General features: G+C 40.7%; 1 protein-coding gene and 1 long non-coding RNA gene across 7 annotated transcripts in view; both read right to left on the reverse strand.

Annotated features, from left to right (window-relative positions):
• LOC132670053 (uncharacterized) overlaps window positions 1–3,214 on the reverse strand; it is a 56,071-nt gene extending 52,857 nt beyond the window's left edge. For 2 of the 4 annotated variants that reach the window (XR_013556034.2, XR_009606400.3), the window contains exons 1-2: window positions 3,035–3,213; window positions 2–183 (exon numbers count right to left, since the gene is read on the reverse strand). This is a non-coding gene — a long non-coding RNA (uncharacterized LOC132670053). Of the gene's footprint in view, window position 1; window positions 184–2,659; window positions 2,988–3,034 lie in introns of those variants that run through there. The other 2 variants (XR_013556033.2, XR_013556032.2) reach the window with 2 other exon arrangements.
• A 2,575-nt stretch (window positions 3,215–5,789) lies between these two features.
• Window positions 5,790–23,892, reverse strand: COX16 (cytochrome c oxidase assembly factor COX16). 3 transcript variants are annotated; one of them, XM_060620178.3, is made up of 4 exons: window positions 23,663–23,892; window positions 21,842–21,913; window positions 16,958–17,020; window positions 5,790–7,461 (listed from the first exon to the last, which is right to left on the reverse strand). In XM_060620178.3, the coding sequence occupies exons 1-4, from the start codon at window positions 23,729–23,731 to the stop codon at window positions 7,264–7,266; spliced, it is 402 nt and encodes a 133-aa protein (XP_060476161.1). In that variant the 5' UTR covers window positions 23,732–23,892; the 3' UTR covers window positions 5,790–7,263. The 3 variants fall into 3 exon arrangements, with proteins under 3 accessions (XP_060476161.1, XP_078304206.1, XP_078304207.1); XM_078448080.2 differs by lacking the exon at window positions 5,790–7,461 and adding an exon at window positions 13,729–14,061; XM_078448081.2 differs by lacking the exons at window positions 5,790–7,461; window positions 16,958–17,020 and adding an exon at window positions 13,729–14,061.
• Between the last annotated feature and the right edge of the window lie 1,806 nt (window positions 23,893–25,698).

Raw genomic sequence — 25,698 nt, forward strand, 5'->3', positions numbered from 1 at the left:
CTTGCTTCGATACAGCTTTCATAATAAGAGTGTTTCTTCAGAAGCACAGGACTCTGCAGGGACTATCCTCTGGTTTTCAGCCATCCTGCCCACAGGGCATTCATTCCAAAAAGGAAGGAGTAACTCTCAAGAGGCCTAGGATGGTCTGAATTCGCCATAAAGAACTCCTTTTTGTTGTTGTTGCTGAGAGACAAAGAGAGAGAGAGAATATGAATCTCATGGAGTCATAGGCTCCATGCTTAGGGAGGCCCGACATGGGGCTTGACCCTGAGATCATGGCCTGAGCCAAAATCAAGAGTAAGACACTCAACCAACTGAACCACCCAGGCACCCCAAGGACTTTTTTTTTTTTAATACACTTCGCTATTTGCCAAAAGATCTGTCAACAATAAGAAATGAGGGAAATATCCGTTATCCCAAAGCCAGAAGACCACTACATCTCATTGCTTAACTGAATTTTATGAGGTTCCTAGGCAGTCTGGTATCTTCTTTTCCCGTTTAAAGTCCTTCTGTAATTGTCTGCTATATTATGTCCGGGGACTTTAGTTGTTCAGAGGGAGTACTAGGGGGCACTCACGCTCCGTCTTGGTCAGAACTAGAAGTCCTCTCCCCATGTATTTTTAATTTTTTTTTTTTTAACGTTTATTTATTTTTGAGACAGAGAGAGACAGAGCATGAACGGGGGAGGGGCAGAGAGAGAGGGAGACACAGAATCGGAAGCAGGCTCCAGGCTCTGGGCCATCAGCCCAGAGCCCGACGCGGAGCTCGAACTCACGGACCGTGAGATCGTGACCTGAGCCGAAGCCGGACGCCCAACCAACTGAGCCACTCAGGCGCCCCGTCCCCCATGTATTTTTAAAGTGATATCATCCTAACACATAGATATAAATAAACAAAGGCCAAAGCTTTCTTTTAGATAAATAAACTACCTCCTTTTTTCGTTTCTTCAAAATTACAAATAACACTGTAAAGAACATCTGATAAATACTTTGCAGAGGCGGAAATGTGAGGTCAAAAGGCATACCCATTTTAAATTCTGATAAATGTATCAAATTCATCTCAAATTTATTAATACCAACAGTGCGCATATTTGTAGACATCTTCACTAATCATTTCACTAATTATACATTATCAAATGTTTTAATCTTTGACAATCCAACACATAGAAAATACTATTTAAATTCTCACTGACTCGTATTTCATTAAGTTTGAAAAGAATTTAAGTGTCCAGTGGTACCTTGTGGATAATTTTTATCTCATTATTTAACAATTTAAAAAGGTTTTTTTAAATGTTTATTTATTTTTGAGAGAGACAGAGCACGAGCAGGGGAGGGGCAGAGAGAGAGAGGGGGGAAGACACAGAATCGGAAGCAGGCTCCAGGCTCTGAGCTGTCAGCACAGAGCCCAACATGGGACTCGAACCCATTAACTGCTAGTTCATGACCTGAGCCGAAGTCAGACGCTCAACCGACTGAGCCACCCAGGTGCTCCTTAACTATTTTAGGGAGATGATGTATACAATGATGTATATGTAAAAGCTTATCATTTGCTTTTCAAACATATTTAAGATGTCTTATTTTTTTAATGGAAGATTATGATGATAATGTTGATCCTTATTTGTGAGATATTTCTACCTTTTTTCCTGTCACACTTAGATAGGACTTCCCCAAAACAATAAAAATATTCTTGTGGTAAGAAGGATGATCCCCCACCACTCCCAAAGATATCCACATTCTAATCACTGGAAATTGTGCATATATTTTCCTACACAGCAAAAAGGAATTAAGGCTGCGGATAGAACTAATGCAGCTAACAGGTTGGCTACAGATGAGAAAATACTAGATTTAGAAAGCAGCAGGTCACTGATGATCTCAGCAAGGGAAACTGAGGAACAGAGAAGAAGCTGAAGCACCAAAATCCGTATGTTTTCAAGAGCATTATCTGAGAAGGAAAGGAGAAAATTATTAGTGTGTCCCTGGTACTTTAAAACCCTCTTCTGAATGTTGTTCCATAAAGATTAGCAACATTTATCAGAGGATATAATCTACCTTGAAGATGTTATAGTAATTATGGGCTTTATGTAATAACATGCTGCTCTTTACATAATATTGCTACAAGGAAAAGTGGATGCATGACTTGAGTTCATTCCAGTAATTTTGCTACGTTATGAGCACATATTTTCTGTCTGCCTGACTCCAACTATGCCAACAGGTTAATTAGTATATTTGACACACGACCAAAGATTTTATAATTTTATAATCCTTCCCAAACGCACACCATGTTGGGTTTACAATTAAATGGCCTTTGTCCACGGCCTAATTAGTATAATTGGACTTAACTCCGATTGGAAGGCCTACCTCGCCGCCCACAGCTTTATCCAAATTACTGTGTTTATGGACAAGGCGGCCACGGAAAACAACCTGCACAAGGTCACGCCGCAAATCAAAGGAGTGGTGTGGATTCCAACTGAGGTCTAACTGGTTCCAAGGCCTAATCGTTCCATCGTTATACCAACGTCAACTTGCACTCCCTGGAGCAATGGAACAAAGTCCTCATTCTCAGGGCACTCGGTGTAGAAGGGAACCCAGAACACAAAAGAGTATCATGTGAGCAGTACTGGCACAAAGAACAACACAGCCATCGCTTTGGGAATCCCTACCATTTGGCAGACGTTGGGCTGAACGCTTCATACATCCTTTGGTCAGCTACGTGAAATACGAATCAAGTCCATTTCACAAACCAGGAGACTGACGCAGGGAGAGGCCGAAAATCGCACAATTATTAAGCGACCGCATCGAGTCCCCCGTGACCGCGGTCCGCAGGCTTGGCAAGTACCCACACCGGGGTTAAAATCTGGCTCTGACGTACGTTAAGTTTGTTACCTCCGGCAAGGGTCGCCCTCGACGCGGGCTGCCTTAAAACTCCCACTCCCCGGACCATCCCTCGAGCGCCAGGGTCCGGCTCTTCCGCCCGCTGCGACACCCGTTCCCTGCACCCGCCCGCCCACCTCTTCCTCACGTCTCTCTGCTCTCACCTCGCCACCTCCATCACCTCGCACCAGCGCGTGTGCAAACACGACCGAGCCGTCCGACGCGGGCCCAGCGCCCCTCCCGGATCTCAGCAGCTCGGGCTCCCCCGCGACGAGGACACCGTACACCGCCAGGCTGGCCCGCAGCCGCCGAGCTCGCCGTCCTCTCTGGCCCGACCCCCGCCAGGCAAAAGCAATCGATCCCTCGCCACAAACTGGCGCCTCTGCCCGGAAATGAAGCGGCAACGCTTTGGTTCCGCCGCCTTGGCCCGCAATTGGGATTTAGAGACCGGAATTGGGTTCGCTGTCGCGTTCAAACTGATCTGGAAAGGATACTTAACATACCCCAGACTAATTCTTAGAACACTCCCTTGCACATAGCCTCCGTGGATACTTGTGGGATGGAGAGCTTGCCGGCTTCATTTAAAAAGTAAAAATTTTTAAGTGCTATGAAAGATTAGATCGAATGGTAATCCGTGTAGTATCTTGCTATCATTGAGCTTTCGGTGGTAGTGCTTTTACTGCCAGATGGCCTGTAATCCAGTCACCTATGAGTGTCTGTTTTCTCCTTCAGTGACCCTCCAGCACACCCTTCTGTGGGTCATCGGAAGGCTAACGGAACAGAGATGAGAAGATACCAAGGCTGGCAGTCCAACAGGCACACGAACATGTGCTTTCGGTAGCTTAGGAAGCAGCCCCCACATGTACCATTTGCCAGGGTGGGTCAGAGAAAGCCTCACCTATCAAGTACTATTTGAGATGACATAATAGAGCGCAAGTGGCACGGAATAACATTTCCCACGCTATCCCTGAAATCTTCCCATCTGTCCTTGCTTCTGTTTTGCCACTAAAATGTCCCTGGTTTAACCCTTTATCTTCCCACCTATTAAAGTAGCCCTTGAGTGGTCACCAGAGGAGAAAGTCCTGAACTCCTGCTTTTAGGGCTGCTCCAGTAACACTCATGTTCACAGGACTACAGGGTCAAATATGGGGTGGGGGAGAGGAAAGAAACTTCATTGTGACTTTCAAGTCCATCTTTGACAATGCTGAAAGTTATTTAAGATACAAAAGATGGTGGGATTCTTCTGCCCTTGCCTGCAGTGTTCATTCTGATTTTCTTACCAAGGAATATCAATCAAGCCTTTTGTACTACAACTTTGAGGTCAAAGGCTGCCTTCCTGCCTGTATCCCCTATTTACTCCATACTCCGTCTAGAGGAGACAGCATTCCCTGAGTATTCTGCGAACTTCCACAACTACAAAGTGCACCTCCAGGGAAACCAGGTTCAGGAAGCCTCTAGACGCCACAGGCAGTGTTGAATTAATCCCTCCTCAGCACCTGGGACTCATATATCACAAAGTACTCATCACAGTCTATTATTTTTAATGTATAAAGAGTGCCTTCACTATACAGCTGAACTTTGAACAACACGGGGGCTAGGGGTGCTGACCCCATGTAGTTGAAAATCTGCATGTAACTTTTGCCACCCCTCCCCCACAAAAAAACTGAACTATCAATAGCCTACTGTTGACTGGAAGCCTTACCAATAACATAAAGTCAATTAACGCATATTTTATATGTGTATTATATACTGCATTCTTACAATAAAGAAAATGTTGAGAAAATCATGAGAAAATATTTACAGTACTGTACTGTAAGAAATCAGCATAGAAGTGGACCCACACAGTTCAAACCCATATTGTTCAAGGATCAACGCATGTAAGGATATAAAGAACATGAAAAGAGGAGAGTACTACTGTTTGAGTCTCCAACATCTATACAAGTCTCTAGTGTATGGCAAGTGCTCAATAAGTGTTCAATGAACGAATGATGATGTAAGTGATTTTAATAAAAGTCTTCTCTGCCGGTCCCTTTATCAAGTTGGTGTTGTGAAGGAGTTCTGTGGCACACTTCGTTCGTTCAAAAACACTTTCTCCCCTGGTTTGATAGAAAAAGCAGCTGGAGGGGCGCCTGGGTGGCGCAGTCGGTTGAGCGACCGACTTCAGCCAGGTCACGATCTCGCGGTCCGTGAGTTCGAGCCCCGCGTCAGGCTCTGGGCTGATGGCTCGGAGCCTGGAGCCTGTTTCCGATTCTGTGTCTCCCTCTCTCTGCCCCTCCCCCGTTCATGCTCTGTCTCTCTCTGTCCCAAAATAAATAAAAAAACGTTGAAAAAAAAAAAAAAAAAAAAAAAAAAAAAAAAGAAAAAGCAGCTGGAGTGAGCCAAAGAACTGAGCTGTTTAAAAAAATTCTTTATTTTTTTTTAATGTTTTTATTTATTTTTTCGACAGAGAGAGACAGAGCATGAGCAGGGGAGGGGCAGAGAGAGAGGGAGACACAGAATTGGAAGCAGGCTCCAGGCTCTGAGCTGTCAGCACAGAGCCCGATGTGGGGCTCGAACCCACAAACTGTGAAATCATGACCTGAGCTGAAATCGGACACTTAAGCGACTGAGCCACCCAGGGGCCCCAGAACTGAGTTTTTTTGTGTGTGTGTTTTTGTTTTTTTTAAAGAGAGCAGTTACTTTTTTTTTTTTTTTAACGTTTATTTATTTTTGAGACAGAGACAGAGCATGAACAGGGGAGGAGCAGTGAGAGAGGGAGACACAGAATCTGAAACAGGCTCCAGGCTCTGAGCTGTCAGCACAGAGCCCGACGCGGGGCTCGAACTCACAGACCGTGAGATCATGACCTGAACCGAAGCCGGAAGCTTAACCGACCAAGCCACCCAGATGCCCCCAGAACTGAGCTGTTTTAAAGCTTCTGGCTCTGTGCTGCCCACTAGAGGAGCCTGAACTATACCAGGTGGAGCCTGTTTTAACATTCTTCATTGAATAAACATTGTTTAGCATGTGTTCATCTAGCACTGTTACAAATGTCAAAAAGTGTCCCTGCTCTCAGGAGCTTGTATCCTCACACACAGTCACAAATGGAGATATGCAGGCTTTATGACCTTTAGAAAAAAATAATGGTCCCTACCCGACCCTTTGAACTGCGAGTGAACAGGAGGGTTTGTTCAATTGGTAGTCAGGATAACTAAAGTTCAGCCCAGAATCATCTACTAATCACCTGGGTGACCTTGGGCAACTCGTCTCTTTTCCTCTGGCTTCATATTCCTCTTCTGTAAAATAAGGATCTTATTCAAAGATGGGTGATCTTTTGAGAAAATTTCATTCTCTTATTCTGACACCTTAATAAATGCAGGCCCTACATCAATTGTAGGAGAAACGGAGGCTTTTAGCTGGCATAAACTGATGAAGCGTCTAGATTTTTTTCTAGCAAAGAGTAGGAGATGTTATTTTCTGGGGCCAACTGTGGCCTGAGTGCATGGATTGGCACTTGGCTATCTATGGGCTTCTCTGATCTTTACATATCAGAACTTAAGAGAAAGATCATGGTAAAAGCAATTAGCAAAGGAAAAGGGGGAAAGAGGGAACAAGACAACTGTGGTGCTTCTTGATTTCCTTAATGGGAGAGGAAAGAAGCAGATAGGGGACGGAAGGCTGCCCGTGGGGCCTTCACAATATTGTAAAGTCCAAGGAACTGCTTAGGAGTGGACACCTTTACACCACTTTTTCAAGATGTTTTCCCTGTGTGCTTCCCAATATACTTAGTCTGCTCGCCCAGGCCCTTCCCACAAAAATCACCAAACAAGCCTGAAGAACCTCCCTGCTGGGCCTTTGTTGGTGAAGAGCTGGGATTTCCGAAAGTGGGGTGTTTTCTCACACACGGTGTCCAGTGTAGGATTTGGGAGTTTCTTTTCTTGTTCCCCAATGCCTGAAGAAAACTTGATTTGCCCCGAAGAAATTCTCCAGATCAAGGAAAAGGCGATGTGCAAGGACATCATCCCTTTATGGCACAGGAGTAAACATGCCCCCCGGCGATGACATGGACTGGTGACTCATGCTGCTGAGGGCAGACCTCAGAGCTACCTGCCAGGGCCACTGTCCCAGATGGTCCCTCCCCACTCAGGTGCCCACCATGTGCATCTGGGTATGTGTACATGTGTCTGTGGGGAGCAGGATGTTTGTGAAGTAGCAGGTTCGACGGCCCACCAGGAAGCTTTGATTATTACTGCCTGCAGGCATCTGATGCTCAGGAGCCCTGGTTTCTGGTGTCAAGGTTTATGTTGGCAAGAAAAGGGAGGTGAGAAAAAAATAGGAGAAAGCGGAGCACAAAGCACGAAGGCAGAGGGAATAGCTGTAGAAAGGGAGTAGAGCCCAGCTGGTTGGCAGCTCCTCAGAACACCAGATGTGGAAGATTTTCTCGTCTGTGCTTTGTTAGGACTCCTGGTTGTGGAGTGCAGGGTTCATGTGGTTCTGATGCGCTGAAGGCATCGGCAGGTCCTTGGGGAGCCAACTCTGCACACAGAGGACACAAGTAGCTGAGGCGGCCGAGGCGATTCCCCCAGCCTGGAATCTCCTGGCCCCACGGGATCTAAAGGGAGAATGCAGAGGGAGAACAGTCAGGATTCAGGATTATGGGACCCCTGTAGAGAGAGCAGCCTTACGCCGGGGCTGGGCTTCACGGAGTCTGAGCCGCCAAATTCAGTCTTGTGTGGTCTTAGCACGCCCTCTGCTGGCGTTAGGCAGTGACTCTAAGGCTTTCTCACACCAGGATGCTGGATGGGAGCATCACAGACGTCTCGTGCCTCTCAACCCTGTTGTCCTCGAATCTAGTCTCCACTCTTACAGTCTAAAAAATCCCACTGCAGAAATCTGTCGTCCACTTTCCCCCTATCATTTGCTGAGGCAGCTAGAAGGTTTAAACATTGTTTAAGGGTCAAAAGGCAGAAAATCAGTTAAAAAAAAAGTTTTTTTTTTTAATATATGAAATTTATTGTCAAATTGGTTTCCATACAACACCAAGTGCTCATCCCAAAAGGTGCCCTCCTCAATACCCATCACCCACCCTCCCCTCCCTCCCACCCCCCATCAACCCTCAGTTCTCAGTTTTTAAGAGTCTCTTATGCTTTGGCTCTCTCCCACTCTAACCTCTTTAAAAAAAAAAAAAAAAAAGTTTTTAATGAATTATTTGAAGCCATGACTTCAGACAGAATGTCTATCATCTGTAAGCAAACCATTTTTCATCTACTGGTCAATGATAGTACCAACCACTCCTTTATCACCTATCTTCTCTGCCTGTTTCTCTACTGAGTGCCTCGCATACTTCACTAGGTTAACTGGCTGAGACAACTACAAAACTCCCAATTCACAGGCAAGTTAACGGAGACTGAAGTGGGTTATGTAATCTGTGTAAGATTTGTAATCTGTTTGTCATGTTCATAATCTGACAAACTGACAAGATTCCAGTTCAAGTCTATCAGTTTGTGTATTTTCCCACTGAACTTTGCTGTTTGCAGAAGGGACATAGATCATGCAGATCTTTCCACACAGGATTGTTACTGATAGATGTCTGTGCAATGTTATTAAAATACTGTTTTAGATGTGACATTTTGTTAAGAACTTCGTTATTACTAATAATTGTTACCTATTTCATAGCTAACATCTGTCAAGTACTTTCTCTATGCCATTGTTCTAAGCTTTACATAACTAACATCAACTCTATGATGTTGCTACTGTTATTCCCATTTTCCACATGAGGAAACAGGGCCACCAAGTAGTTAAATATTTTTCCCAAGACTATACATGTATATTTAAATCATCGAATGTAACGTTCCTCACTATGGTTCCTCACTAGTTCCCTGTGGCAGAAAAGAGCTTATTTTCTGTCAAGTGGTTTTCTGCATCTTGATAGGATTATGTGGTTTTTACTCTTAATTCCATTGATGTGGTATTACGTACTAATTTTTTAATGTTGTCAATCTTGCATTCCTGTGATAAACCTCACTTGATCATGATGTATAACTCTGTTACTGGATTCGTGTGCTCATATTTTGTTGAGGGTTTTTACATCTACATTCACAGGAGGTATTGGTCAGTAACTTTCTTGTTATGTCTTTGGTATTTTTATCAGGATACTAGTTTCATAAAATGAGTTAGGAAATGTTCCATTCTCTGCTACTTTTTTGGAAACGTTTGTAAAGAATTGGCATTTGTTCTTCTTTTGAATATTTGGTAGAATTCACAACAAAGCCATCTGGGTCTGGGTTCTTTGTGGGTATTTTTTTTTTTAAACCAATTCAGTACCTTGTTATAGGTCTATTCAGATTTATATTCCTTCTTGAATCGGTTTTGGTAGTTTGTGTCTTTCTAGGAATTTGTTTATTTAACCTAAATTACCTAACTCATTGGCATAGAATTGCTTATAGCATTCCCTTAAAGTTTTTTTAACTTTTAATTTCTGTAAGGTTGCTAGTAATGTCCCCCTTACATTCCTGACTTTAATAATTTGGGTCTTGTTTCCTTTTTTTATTTTAATCAATCTAAAGGCTTGTCAATTTTGTTGCTCTTAAAAAAAAAGAACCTTTGGGGGCGCCTGGGTGGCTCAGTCGGTTGTGCGTCCGACTTCGGCTCAGGTCACGATCTCGCGGTCCGTGAGTTCGAGCCCCGCGTCAGGCTCTGGGCTGATGGCTCAGAGCCCGGAGCCTGCTTCCGATTCTGTGTCTCCTTCTCTCTCTGCCCCTCCCCCGTTCATGCTCTGTCTCTCTCTGTCTCAAAAATAAATAAATGTTAAAAAAAAAAAAAAAAAGAACCTTTGGTTTCATGGATTTCTCTATTGTGTTTCTGTTCTCTTCCGTTTACTTCTTTCTAATCTTTATTTACTTTCTGTTTGCTTTAGGTTTTGTTTGCTCTTCTTTTTCAAGTGTGTTAAGGTGAAAGGCTAAGTCACTAATTTGAGATCTTTTCTTGAAATAGGTGTCTATAGCTACACATTTCTTTTTTTTTTTTTAATTTTTTTTTTTTCAACGTTTTTTATTTATTTTTGGGACAGAGAGAGACAGAGCATGAACGGGGGAGGGGCAGAGAGAGAGGGAGACACAGAATCTGAAACAGGCTCCAGGCTCCGAGCCATCAGCCCAGAGCCTGACGCGGGGCTCGAACTCACAGACCGCGAGATCGTGACCTGGCTGAAGTCGGACGCTTAACCGACTGCGCCACCCAGGCGCCCCTACACATTTCAATCTAAGTGCTGTTTTGATACATCCCGTAGTTTTGGTATGTTGTATCTTCATTTGGATTCACCTAAAAGTATTTATTATTTCCGTTTCGATTTTTTCTCCAACCAGTTGGGACATTCAATTACATTTCATTTTCATATACATGTAAATTTCCAAAATTTTCTCTATAGTTGATTTCTTACAGTCCTAGAACATGTTTGAAATTAGTATGATTGAAATCCTTTTAAATTTATTGAGGCTTGTTTTATGGCAAAAAGTTTATCCTGGAGAATGTTTCATGCGCACCTGAAAAGAATGTCTTCTTCTCTTGTTGGGTAATCCATAGATGTCAGGTCAAGTTGGTTTACAGTGTTGTTCAAGTCTTCTATTAACGTAGATAGATGGTCTTCTGCCTAGTTGTTCTATCCATTATTAAAGGTGGAGTACTTAGGTCTCCCACTGTAATTATAAAATTGCCTTTTTCTACATTTTTGCTTCTTATATTATTGGAATGTGTTGTTAGTTGTATATATGTTTTATAATCGTTGTATCTTGACTATTGATCATTTATCATTATAAAATGTTCTTCTTTGTCTCTTGGAATAATTTTTGCCTCAAAGTATACTTTTTCTGATATTAGACAGCCAAAGCAGCTCTCTTTGGTTACTATTTGCATGGTATACATTTTTCCATCCTTATACTCTGAACTTACAGTGTCTCTGAATCTAAAGTGAGCCTCTTGTAGACAGCATACAACTGGATCATGTTTTTTTATCCATTCTGTCAATCTCTGCTTTTAAATTTGTGAATATAATTCTTTTATTCAATTTAATTAATGTAAATAATTCAATTTACTTAATGTAAATTGATAGGGGCACCTGGATGGCTCAGTCGGTTAAGCATCCAACTTCAGCTCAGGTCATGATCTCACGGTTTGTGGGTTCGAGCCCCACATCAGGCTCTGTGCTGACAACTTAGAGCCTGGAACCTGCTTCAGATTCTGTGTCTCCCTCTCTATCTGCCCCCCTTCCCCCTCCCTCCCCCCCCCCCCGCTCATGCTCTCTCTCTCTCAAAAATAAACATTAAAAAAAATTTCATTAATGTAAATTGATAAGTACCCTTTCGTATATTTTTACTATTTTCTACCTGTCCTTTGTATTTGTTTCTTTTGCTTTCTTTTGTATTAGGAAGATATTTTCTAGTGTAACATTTAATACCTTTTATGATTTTTAACTACATTTTTGAGTGATTTTCTTAAAGCTTACTCAAGGGCTTACAATATACATATTACTTACCAGAATCTACTTCAGATTTATACTAACTTAATTCCAGTAAGATATAAAAACTTTCTTCCTATTTACCCTGATCTTTCCCTACTTTCTTGGCGCTATTATTTTTATACATATTATAGCTATGCATTTCACAAACCCAACAAACGTTATAATTATTGATTTATGCTCTTCTATGTATTCGGAACAAGTTTTAAAAAATTATTTATAAACTTAAATACTAGCCTTCTTATTTATCATGTTTGGTTCTCTTCTTTGCTTCCTGTGGATTCAGTTATCTGGTATCATTTCCTTGCCCCAATAAAGCTTCATTCCCACTCCATTCTCTTACTGTATTATTGTCTAATATATTACATTTCTATATGTAGATCTCAAAATACATTTTATAGAAAGAGTTCTACTTGTTCTTAAACAAATTAAGAAGGGGAAAAATTGTAATTGTACTTTTTTTTTAAGTTTATTTATTTATTTTGAGAGGTGGGAGGGGCAGAGAGAAAGGAAGAGAGAGAATCCCAAGCAGGCTCCATGCTGTCAGTGCAGAGTCTGATGTGGGGCTCGGACTCACAAACTGTGAGATCATGACCTGAGCCAAAACCAACAATCGGATACTTAAGCAACTGAGCAACCCACGTGCCCCTGTAGTTGTACTTCGTAAAAAATAATTACCCAATTACCTTTATCAGTGCTCTTTTGTCATTTCTTATGGATTTAACTACTTTCTGGTATCATTTCCCTCTCTCTTTCCTCAGTCATGTCTATTCTTTTTTTTTTTCTTTAGTCATGTCTATTCTATGGATGACACTATCAAAGGCATTTCTGTTACACGGTTTTTGATTTCTAGAATTTCCCTTTACTTCTTAAAACTTCCATCTCACTGCTTACATTACCCATCTGTTCTTGCATTTTGTGTATTTTTTCCATCAGAACTCTAAACATCTTAATCATAGTTATTTTAAAGTATCGATCTGATAAATCCAATATTCCTACCATATACGAATCTGATTATAATGCTTGGCCTTTTCAAACTGTGCCTTTTGTATTTTAGAATGCCTTGTAGTTTCTTTGTTCAAAGTTGGACATGATATCCAGTTGGCCTGGGTAAAAGAAACTCCAGTGAAGAACCTTTAGGGATGTGGTGGTAATGTGAAGGGGGAGGGGAACATTCTATAATCTTATGATTAGGTCTCAGTCTTCTAGTCATCGTGGTCCCACATGACCTTCACGACTACTTTTCAGTCTTCCTCCCCACATCCTCACCCCATTTAGGTGAACAGGAAGGCTAGGAGGGGCTGATGTCGGGTATTTCCCTTACCACAGAGTTGGTTAGACTCTGGTAAAATCCAGTGTGATTAGTCTCTAGCAAAAGTCTCCTTTGAGGCCAGGCTTTTGTTAAAGAGAACAAAATTTAGGGGACATGTTTCAGAATAGTTAATTTTTCCTCCCCCTACTGAAATCACAAGATTTTCCTCTAATATTCACTGCAAGAACCTGGTGGGGCCCCAGGAAGTAAACCTCATAAAAGTGTGCCCCTGGCCTGGTCTCTAGGAGTTTTTAACTCAAATTAGTCCATGCTCAGTCTCCAGTAATTAGGCAATTACCCTTTAAGCATTCCTACCTGGTGTGGCTTCCAGGTGGTTTCTCCTCCAGGTAACCTGTGATCCTCTGTATTTGCATGTCTCAAATTTTCCAGTGGTGGTTTTGTTCTGTGTCTTCAATTCTCTCATGGATCAAAGAATAGTTGTTGATTTTCAGTTTTTTCAGCTTATCCTTTGTGTGAGGATGGGATGTGTGACTTCCAAGGTTCCTATCTGTTGGACCGGAAACTGAAGTCCCCTATGCAGTTTTTAAAGAAACTGCCAAAGAATTTTCTAGACCACTTGTACCATTTTACATTATACCAGCAATGTGTTTGAGATCTAGTTTCTCCACATCTTTGCCAGCATTTGGAATTGTCCCTTTTTTATTTTAGCTGTTCTAATAAATGTGTAGTGATTTCTCAGTGTAGTCTAAATTTGTATTTCCCTAATGACCAGAGATGTCAATCATTCTTTTCAGGTGCCTGTTTGCCATTCATATACCCTCTCCAGTGAAATGTCACTTTATGTCTTTTGACCATTTTCTGATTGGATTGTTTGCTTTTTTACAATTGAGTTTTTGGAGCTCTTTATATATTCTAGATAGGAGTCTTTTAGCAGATATGTGGTCGACAAATATTTTCTGGATATTTTCTCAAATATTTTCTCAAATATTTTCAGTCTGGAGAGGTATTTTCTTAACATGTTCTAATGGTATCAATGCAATCATCAGGTTAAGACTTTGGAGACTGATTAGTAGTATTATAAGCAAAACCAAAACTCTTATCAGCCTGTGATCAGTATTATTTTTCTACATAGGTTTGACATAAAATCACTGTGTAATGTTACTTTGACTTTTATCAAAAGTATCTGTCATCACATTGCTCGCATCCAGGCTTCTGCAGGTCTGAGATTTTCTTCCCACTGAATATGTAGCAAGAATTCCAGTGGATGGCATTTTTGTCAAAAAGAAAGAAAGGAAAGAATCCACTTAGGTTGTCTTAGTCTTAGTCTTAAGGATTTCTGGATTTCGTCCTTGGAGGAGGTCAGGATCTTCCCAAGGCCTGGGTCCTCGAATATTCTTCCAGTCATCAAAAGTGGAATCCTTTATTTTCTATATAGCCACAAAAATTAAAGCATATATATTAGTGTAGGAGGCATGTAGCTTTGATTAGGACATCACTGATTCATCAATGAATAAATGAGTGGAAAAAATCCAATTTTAGCAAATAAATCAACTGCATATCATGCATAATAATTGAAAAAATGGCATATCTCTTAGGGTTTGGAAGTTTTCTCGCTTGCTAGTCATGTTAATTAGACTATCTTTCCCCCCCATCAGAATAAAATTATCAAATTATAGAGGGTCTACATGCTTTATTTCTGAGAATACAAAGAAAGGGAAGAAGCTGGGAAAACAAAAATCCAACTCCGAAGGTTAAACGAACATAATAATGACTAGCATGGGTTAGCATGGGTAATGGTAGTAAGTAAGAGGGGAAAAACAAAGGTAGAGACCCTAATGCCTGCTAGAAGGAAGAAAAGAGGCCAAGATGATTTGTCCTGCACATGAGAAATGAGCCTGAGCCAGAGAATGAAAAGACATTCCCCAGAGCTACCGTGAGCCAATCCCTTTCAGTCAGTAAAACCTAGTTTCAACCAGTCTGGATCACTGTACCTTCAGTGAGTGTGAAGTATCTCTCAGCACAGAGGTAGGATAAAGGGAAGAATATAAAGGTTTCTTCACCCTTCAACACCACTCTGACAACAAGTTTTCTACAACTGCTTTATCTGTTCTCGAATTACTGCTGAAATAATATAGAAAAAGAGACTCACAGAACACAGAATAGCTTATATCCAAAGATAAGGAAAATGACATAAATTTACATGGACCCTGGTAACAAAAATAAAAAGGAGCATTTCTCTTTTACTAAGAAGCTGTATAACCTTGGGGCACCTGGGTGGCTCAGTCAGTCAAGCATCCGACTTTGGCTCAGGTCACGATCTTGCAGTTCACGATTTCGAGCCCCGCATCAGGCTCTGTGCTGACAGCTCAGAGCCTGGAGTCTGCTTTGGATTCTGCATTTCCCTCCTTCTCTCTGCCCGCCCCCCACTCACACTGTCTCTCTCTCTCTCTCTCTCTCTCTCTGTCAAAAATAAACATTAAAAAAAAAAAAAGAAGAAGAAGCTGTATAACCTTGGACAAGTATTTAAGCTGTCTGGGCGCTATTCCCTCCTAAGTAATAATAAAAAGGCTTGACCAAATGGTCTACATGGTTTCTTCAGTTCTCAAATTCTATGATTTCCAAAATAAGTAAAGGAAAATTTATCCCCAGACAAACCCTCCAGAGCCATCACTACTGACATAGTGCTTATAGACTGAGAAGGAGCAAGTTACAGGTTTTGAAAAACTAGTGGGGAAGCAGAGAACTGAACCACTCTCTAAATTTCACTTATAGGATGTCTGTATTAAATATATGTGGATGAACAAGATTGTACTAATTTAAGGTGCAGGAGAGTAAATTATTTTAAAGTTTAGTTATGAAATGATTCAGTTACAAAAAGGTCTGAAGAAAGAATAATGGCCTCTACCCAGGTAACGTAAGATATATGCTCAAGAGAACTGAAGAATAATTCTTCGATGGGATGCAAGTTGGTAAAACAACTTCACGCGAGAGGGTTCCAAGTCTTCAAAGATCTTTGGTGAATGAAAGAGTCTCTGTGGAATTCTGCAAAACATGTACGGTCACTGAAGACTACACCGTACACGTGGTGGGCAAGACCACTTATGGCTTACCACTTAACCAATTGCTACAGAACTGAGTACGGAACGGAATCAAGAAGAAAGCAGTGTCAATACTGATTTTCAGCCCTGCTGGTGTGGGACCTCTCTTTAACACCGAGTTGCTCCTTTGGCATACAGCTTAGACACCAAAAGCTAGTCTTTAGAAATAAGGATCATGCCAAGAGGAAGACCCGCGTTAGACTCGGTCCAACAGAGCTTAAGGCCAAGCTCTGACAAGATCCTCTGGGGAGGCAATTTGGAGAATGAGTCTCATAGGGTTACAGCAGTTTAGGGAACGCCAAAGTCTTTCCACAGATCCTACCTCAAAAAGACAAAACCGAGCTCAAAATGATCAGCCAATAATTGAAGTGCCTGCTAAAATGAGAGTCAACGTTCTTCAATGTATTATTTATAATGTTCACCTTTCAAGCAAAAATGATCAAACATACAAAGAAATGGGAAAATATGACCCACAGTCAAAAAAACGAACGGACTCCAAGAAATGGAGCACACCCTCCTCACCACATTCTATATTAAACACTTTGGTTTCTGATCAGATGGGTGGAAAATGACACCTCATTATAACTTTAACTAACATTCCTGTAAGTTTAGTACCTCTTTATATGTCTAAGAATGATATTTATTTCCTTTTCTCTGTAGTCTTTACACGCTTTGCCCATGTTCCTACTGCCCACCTAAATTGTTAAACTTTTCCGTATTGATCTGCAGACGCTCTTCATATTTAAATTAATTCATCATGATAAGATAAACAACAGTTTTAGGATGTCTCATTTAACCAGTGACTTTACATACATTTTTTAAGGCTGAACTTTTGAATTTTTATATATAAACTCATCAATCTTTCCCTGTAAAGCTTTGGAATTTTGTATCACATTTAAATCAGCTTTTCTGACTCAAGACCACAGAAAAGAATCTCCATTTTTTTTTCTCCTAATATTTTTAGCATTGCTTTTTTATTTTTAAATTCTTGTTCTATCTAGAATTCATCCATTTATAGTATATGAAATATAGATCCATCCTTATTTTCTTTCCAAATGACTACATAGTTAGTTGCCCCGATACCATACTGTTTAAGATAAATAATTTTCTTCTGCACTGGTAATCATTTCCGTTAACCTTAAGAGAGAGCGAATCAGTCACTGACCGGGAAGACGGTTACAAAAGAGAGGCTGTATTAACATACAATACATATTAACGTATGTACCTCATACTCTGATTCCAATGACACTTTATTCATTTTCAGCTTTTTTTCTAATTCAGGATCAATCTGTAGAAAAGAAAGAGGAGCCGTAAGTTGTTCAAGTCTCTTACATTCAACTGTGAATGTAAAAAGTTATATAAGGGATGGCTGGGGTGGTGTGGCAGGTGACAAACACGCGACAAAATCTCTCCCACCCGATAGCGTAATGACAGCTAACGTACTACCACCGCTACTGTAATTATCAGCAGCCTGTATTCACCAGCACTCTTCATATGCCAGGCATTCTGACATACATTATCTCTTGTAATCCTCACCGAAACTTATGAGATAATTATTATGATGATGATCACAAGTGAAGATAATGGGACACAAGGAGTTCGAATCGCTTGTTGAAGAGGAAGAAACTGGCTTTGAAACTTGGCCCTCTGCCTCCAGAGTCCATGCTGTTAACAACCACCCTAAATGATAAATAACATAAAATACAAACAAAATAACATAAAAATACTAATAAGTATAGTGCTGCTCTTGAAAACAAAAAATAAGACCTTCGATACACCTGAAATAAAGAAGCATCGAAGAAAAAATTCAACAGGAGTCCACAGTAGTAAACAGGAGCTGATGCCATGTTACCTATGCGTGGCAAAGTGTTGAGGAAAGAAGAATGTGATCACTGAAACTGATAAACAAACAACAGAACCCAAATTAAAACAAATGGAATAGCAGAATAGTAACTGAACACAGCTTAAGACCATTAATACACTAGGGTGCCTGGGTGGCTCAGTTGATTGAGTGTCCGACTTCAGCTCAGGTCATGATCCCAAGGTCATGAGATCGAGCCCTGTGTCAGGCTCCACACTGAAGGTGGAGCCTGCTTGGGATTCTCTGTCTCCCTCTCTGTCTCTCTGCCTTTTCCCCACTCATGCTCTCTCTTTCTCAAAATAAATAAACTTAATTAAAAAAAAAAGATCATTAATACACTAGAAATACCATTAGAATAATGCACAAGAATTGGGATGAAGGAAAGAGAAGGCCTATGATGAAAGCTACATCTAAAAGCCCCAATATAGTTCTGTTGGGGATTTCAGAATTAGAGAACAGAGAGAATGGAGGAAGGGATATAATTAAATAATTGACCAGTAATTAACTGAGTAATATTTAGAAAAGCATGAGTCCTCAGCCTGAAACAACACAAGAAAAAATAACCACAACAAAACAAAAACAGCCTATTCTTAATTGAGTAATAGTAAAGTGTTAGAATATTAAGAATAGGGGCGCCTGGGTGGCTCAGTCTGACTGAGTGTCTGACTTCAGCTCAGGTCATGATCTCGCGTTCAGTGGAGTTCAAGCCCTATGTCAGGCTTTGTGCTGACAGGTCAGAGCCTGGAGCCTGCTTCGGATTCTGCGTCTCCTTCTCTCTCTGCCCCTCCCCAACTTGTGCTCTCTCTCTCAAAAATAAATAAACATTAAAAAAAATAACACAGTCATTTGGCTTTCTCTTTCAGTGATGTTTGGACCATGCTGGCATTGGTATTGTAATTGTTCTCATTCTCATTATCTAAATCTTAGAAAACATGATCACAACATTAACAATGTTAAGAATTAAACTAGCTCTATTTCAAAGGAAAAAGAAAGAATACTCAGGATTATAATGCACTTATATGCACACTTAGGTCATATTACTTGGAGCGATGCAACAATGGATGGTCCATTATTGTAGTTCCATGGTTGTTAGTATTAAGAGTCAGGAGAACAAAAAAGAACCACCACCACTAAGAATGGCGATAAGGTAGATAAGGGGTGTCTGGGTGGCTCAGGTCAAAATCACACAGTTCGTGAGTCTGGGTTCTCTGCGTCTGGCTCTCTGCGTTCCGCTCTCTGCATCCAGTTCTCTACGTTGAGCTCTCTGGTGTCAGCACAGAGCCCATTTCAGATCCCACTTCAGATCCTCTATTCCCCTTTCCCTCTGCCCCTCCCCCATTTGCACTCGGTCTCTCTCAAAATAAATAAGTAACCTTAAAAAAAACACAAAAGAATGGCATAAACTATGCCCTATGTATTTCACACGAGAATTGAAAGCTAGTGCTTTCAGTTCATTTTTTTAGCCCACCTCTTGGATTCTGTACTTTCCTTTCCACTTTCCTTACCAATGACTGAAAAGCAGGAGTTTCTGTGTTCTGGGATGCCAGACTTTCAGTACTAAAATCAGGACATTTCCAGGCAAACTAAGATGGCCAGTCACTCCAAATCAATACTGTCTTTCTCCACCCTTCTCAACACTTCTCAGCTAACTTATCCTAGTCTTTCTCAACGACATTTGTACTCTCAACCTCAGACTTGATCCCCCCCTTAATCTCAGCAATTCTGTCCTTTTGACTCCCCCTTGCTCTTGGTCTCTCAACCCTAATAACCCCAGTTAACCTCAATGAATCATCCTGTTAATCCCTCTCACATTCAGTCCACCTTATCCTCTTTATCTTGTCTGAACTCAATCTCACCCAAACACTGACTCTTGACTTCATCTGAGTTTGACTTCTGAACATCAACCAACCTGGACTTCTCAATCTCAGGTCTTGTCCTCTGATCCTTCTCACTTGAACTCTGTCCACTCAGCCTCCTCCCATAGACTTGACCAACCGCATCCTCTCAACCTTGTCCTCGTCAACCAACCTTGTCCTCTCAATTGCAATGAACCTCATTCTATTTCACCTTTCTTCTCTTTAAGTCCATCTTCTAAACTTCTCCTATTAATGCAATCTCCCTCATTCTCTCTCCTTAACTCGGTGAATGGCATCACCATTTATCCAGTCCACAAAACCAAAACCTCAAGCTGTGCAAGACATATTCATTTTTTTATATTATATACATCACATTAGTCATCAAATACTATCAATTAGCTGCTAAAAAAATTTTTTCTGGAACCCATTTATTTCTAACTTCATTGCAAATATTTTATTTCAAGTTTCATTACTGTCCATGTGTACTACTGCCAAAGCACCCTAACAGGTCTCAACTCTCCCCTTCCACCTTGCTCAATCCCCATCCGTCTTGTCCCATCCATGGCCGGAGGGATTTCTAAAATGAACATCTGACGATATGCCCAATACTCCTCCTGTGTTATAGAATATCATTTTCAACATTTAGCTAACACTCATCCAATTTTTTTTTAAAGTTTATTTTGAGAGAGAGAGAGAGAGAGAGAGAGCACGCACACGTGCTCAAGGGAGGGGAAGAAAGAGAGGAAAAGAGAGAATCCCAAACAGGCTCTATTCTGTTAGCATGTGGAGCCCCACCTGGGGCTCCAACCCACAAACTCTGAGATCTGTGAGATCTGTGAGATCTGTGAGAAACTGTGAGATCATGACCTGGGCTGAAATCAAGAGTCAGACTGAGCCGCCCAGGTGACCCAACACTTACTCATTCGTAGGGTCGTAATTCAAAGGTTAATGCCTCTAGCAAACCTTCTGTGATACCCCTTTCCCAAGTCTAAATTGTATGTCTCTAGTAATGTTTTATGCAAAACTCTAATATAGCATTTTACTGGGCAATGATGTAATTTGTTTGACTACATTTTTATACTGGATGTCTTCCAGCCTAAATTATGCCACAAGCTTTGTAAGAACTAATTTCTTGAATCTTTATCTATAGGATCTGCCACATGATAAATACATATGACAAATATTCAATAATTTTTCAAATATGTACAGTCATCCCACTTCCAAAAGTCAGATTATTATAACTTTCATCTTAAAGGGAAAGGGAAAAAAATTCCTTAATAAAATAAGTAGGATGCTAACAGACACTTTTTAATACAGTTGATAATTGCTCTATTACCCCACAGAAATCACACATTCTTTTTAAATTTAATATTTACTCTAATATCTAATATCTTTAAGACTAGTTGGAATTGGCGTTTCTCTTAAATCATAAAATTAACTGAGAAAACTAAATAGGCCTTTACTCTTTATTTTCCTATCGATAATTACTAATTAATATTATATATTATATATATTTCATTAGCAGACCTCAGTAACATTGGTAGTAAATCATATATATATTTCATCACACATATGTATTTATATTTATATATAATATGAATATTAAATATCTTATATATATTTATCATATATAAATAACTTGGAAAAAACTCAAATATCACAAATGGCCACAAACAAAAACTACATATTTCTGAAAGAATTAACCAGGGTTCTTATGTAACACTTGGCTTGAATTTTTAAGTAACCGTGTAATCACAGAAGGTGAGAATCCTAACACTACCTCGAAATAGTCATGTAACCTTAGGCAAGTTACTTAAGTTCTCTGAACCTCAGCTTCCTCACCTGTAAATTTCATATGTGTGTGTGTGTATATATATATATATATATATATATATATATATACACACACACACACATATATATATAATGCATATATATATGCATTATATATATATACACACACACATATATAATTTATTATTTATAATGAAAATAATTTTCTTTTACTGTTAGTATATCAGTTTATATATCCATATAATTTATAAAATTACTGGTATTAATATGAAATGGAGAAATAAAATGGGAGTGAAACTGTCCCACATTCTTCAGTCCCTCCTAAATCCTAAAAACAACTACACCAGAGTCCATTTTATTGGAGAATACAGTATTGTAAATTTTCCAATGATGAAGAAGATTACTAAATTCTTTACATTTCATGATTCATTTCCAGATCATCACTCATGTTGTCTTACAGAATAAGGAAAAGTCCAAAGATTATATGGTCACCTTAAAAAGCAAGACAAAACTCAGACTGTTTAACACTGCATATACACATGTAAACCAGAACATACATATACACAGACACATGCTGAACACCAATTACAGTCCTTACTTTAATTTTCACAGCATCGTAGCGGATTTGTGAAAACTCACGAAGACCAAAAGAACCTCCAACAATCAGCACCTAAAACAAAGAAAGGAAACAATGAAACAAAATAGAAGCGCAAAATTCAGTCTAGCTATAGATTATTTATCTAAATGCCAACAGCGACCGCTTATATGAAATCCGATAGATTATTTTTCCTGGTGAGTTGCCATTCATCTGTTCAGAGTAAGTGCAGTATATACCATTACAAGAAAACATTTTAGCCCGTTACCAAATACCAGAATCAGTACCCCATACCTTCACTCGACCTGGTTTGGACAAGAAGGGAAGGAAAGTAGCATTAACATACACCTGGTATTCCAAGTCCTCTTCTGTATGTTGTTGAATAAAGATCCTAGGAAGCATTAATACTTATCCAAGAAAGGAAATAATTTCAGCTTGAAGATAAATGTAGTACAGAAATTACGGCATATTTGACTGATACTCGATGAAAAGGATGTATCTTTTGAGGTCTTTCCAGTAGTGCTGGGTTTCACAGCACTGAATTCAACATCTTCCTCTTCAATATTATTTATATGTTTAGGATTCATATTTTGAAACATGGTCCTCTAGGTCCAGTATAGACATAGAGACAAATATAGAGTAACATGTTTGGGGGAAAGGCTACTATGGTACTTTCCATTCCAAGAAATAAAACAAAACAGGAAACCTCTAAGTATCTAGAAGGTACTTCAACACTAGTGGTTTTAAGATCTGGCTTTGGTGATTTTGAAAAATAAGAAACAAAATCATACTGGCATTCACTGGCACATGCAGGTGACCTCAGGTTAGTGGCCACAATCACAATGCTTCTGAATGGATCTCCTTTTTGGGGCAAAGGAATCTATAGAGAGGATGGTTTTTACACATGCCCTGTGATCTACACAAATATAATTACTACACTACCTTTTAAGGCAGTTTTCTTTAAACTTTTTTTAAGGTCACTTCTCTCCTTTTGTTCTGCTAAAATGCACAAAGCTGGTGTCTTCACCTACACCAACACCTATTCATTCCAAAGTAATAAACTATTATGTATTTAAAACAAAGTGGCTTTTGTCCACATGCTGTACTGAAATTGTTTCATTTACTATGACATCAAGACTTGCTGAAGCAAAATAACTTGCCAAGGTGGATCAGCAAGTAAGAGGGGTTGTTGGGCTGGATTCCAACTCTGGTTGGTGTCATGTCAACCTCAACCTGTATCTTCAAAGATGAATGAGATCTTCAGGGAACTCGGTGTAGGGCTGTAGACAAACATATAAACACCACAACTACTTTCAATGTGCCTTAAAGTTATCAATTATAATTTAGCGACTTTTGAAAGCTGTTACAGTGTGGCAGGTACGGTGCTAACCACTCAATTCACAAGGTTTTACTGAACTCCTAACAACAACCCGGGAAGAATTAAACCAGTTCACAAACCAGGAAGCTGAAATATAGAGATGCCCGAAATTGTACAGTTAAAGTAAATACATCTATTTCGACGATCCACAGCATCGTCAAAGGGTAGCAACAGGTTAAAAAGGCAAGTTTAGTAATCACCCAGTGCTGGAATAAAAGCTGGTTCTGACCTCGCTCTCTGAAGCACATCCTGGTAACTCTTAGGGAGGGTAAAAGATCCCAATACCGGCGGGGGCAGAAGTCTAAGACTGCCTAGAAGCCTCTTCCTAGCCCAGGTTGCTGCTCCCCGACGGCCGCATCACAGACCCTAGCAGCCAGGATCCTGCCCACCTCGAGGCTCCACCCCTTCCGGAATCCCGCCCCACACGTTTTCCTCCCTGCGCTCACCAGCATGGGGACTCCGTAGCGAAGGGTCTTGTTCTTGCGCAGGGCGCGCATCACCGCTTGTGTAGACATGACTGAACTCTCCGACGCACTTGGACGTCTAGCTCAACAGGCCCAGCGCGGCCTCCCGAATCTCGGCAGCTCGAGCTCCCTCCCCGCGAGGAAGTCCTTCACTCGCCTCCTTTCCTTGGTCTCCCGATACTCGGTCCTCCCTTGATAGGCCTCCTCCAGGCAAAAGCAGTCGATGCGTCGTAACACCCTAGCGCGTCCGGGCGGAAATTCGAGTGTCGGCGGTTTGGTTCCGGCACTCTGGTTTGCAATCGGGACTGCGGCGTGTAACCCTGTCTGTAGTCATAAGCAAATGATGTCGAAACCCGTACCTCCCACGTTTGGGGTCTTGGCCAACGTCTTCCTACCTTCCCAAGCATATAGCCGCTCTATAAAGTCAGCTAACCAAAAAGAAAAAAAAAAAAAAATTGAAGCTAGTACTACAGTTTCTTGTACTCTGGCTCTTTGTAGGATGGGGAGTTTACCGGCTTGATAGAGATTTTTAGAAATAAACCGCCACGAAAGGGTGGGTTGAGTGGCAATCAGTGTAGTACCTTGCTATCACTGGACATTTAATGCTAGTACTTTTACTGCCAGATAGCCTGTAATCTTCAGCCGTTTATGAATGTCCATTTTCCAATCACTCCGCAACCCTCCGGCACACATTTTTGCAGGTCATTCGAAGGTTCGAAGACAACAGCGATGAAAAAAATAACAATCCCTGTCTTAAAGAAAGAAGCTGGCAGTTTAATGGGCAAACAAATGAACGTGCCTTAAGTACGACGGTTGCTCAGGAAACAGCTCCCACGTGCCATTTGCCAGGTGAGTCAGAGAAAAAGCCTCACCTACCGAGTACTATTTGAGATGCCATAATAGTATAAAATACAGGTGACACGGGGTAATATTTCCCAGGCTAGCCCTGAAATCTTTCCATCTGCCCCTGCCTCTAGTGCCACCGAAACGTTCGTAGTTGAATCCTTTGTTATCTTTCCACATACTGAAGTCACCCCTGAGTGGTCTTCAGAAGAGAAATACCAGCTCTGCCTTTCAGCTGCTCTAATAATAGGCCCATGGGGTCAAATATGATAAAACAAACAGAACCGGAATGGTGGTTCTCAAGTCTGTCTTCCACACTGCTGAAAAGTTATTCAAAAAGCATAAACAATGAGATTCTCTTGGTTGGCTTTGTTCTTTGCCTACAGTAGTGACTCCAATTTTCTTAGCAAGGAACTTCGGGCCCTTTGTAATATAGTATGACTTTGGCCTGCATTTTCTACCGCTCTTCTTCACTCACTCCATACTCCATCTTGGAAGAGATATTATTCCATGAGTATTGCATGAACTTCCACATCTTCAAAATGCAGTTTCAGGGGGGCGCCTGGGTGGCGCAGTCGGTTAAGCATCTGACTTCAGCCAGGTCACGATCTCGCGGTCCGTGAGTTCGAGCCCCGCGTCAGGCTCTGGGCTGATGGCTCGGAGCCTGGAGCCTGTTTCCGATTCTGTGTCTCCCTCTCTCTCTGCCCCTCCCCCGTTCATGCTCTGTCTCTCTCTGTCCCAAAAATAAATAAAAAACGTTGAAAAAAAAATTTTTTTTAAAAATAAAAAAATAAAATAAATAAAAATAAAAAATAAAAAATAAAAAAAAATGCAGTTTCAGGGACACCAGTAAGCCTCCCTTACTCCACAAGCGATATAAATTCTTCCCTCCTCAGAGCTGGAGTAGCCTTTGACTAATACATATCACACAGCACTATCACACTGTATTACCAGTCTTAGTGTATGAAGTCATTGTTGCTCCGAATAGCATAAAAGCAAAATGAAAACAGGAGAGAAGGAAGGATACTTCAGAGTTTGAATTTGAACCTCGGGATTTACTTTTTGGTTCTGAGGCTGAGGAAATTAGTCAAACCTCTCCACCCCCTTTTCCCTAAAGAAGCATCACATGAACTGATCCAAGGGAGAGTTTGAAGTGATCAGGACAAGCTTTATTA

The sequence above is a fragment of the Panthera onca genome, chromosome B3 (assembly GCF_046562875.1).
Source record: "Panthera onca isolate mPanOnc1 chromosome B3, mPanOnc1 haplotype 2, whole genome shotgun sequence".
Classification (NCBI taxonomy): Eukaryota; Metazoa; Chordata; class Mammalia; order Carnivora; family Felidae; genus Panthera; species Panthera onca.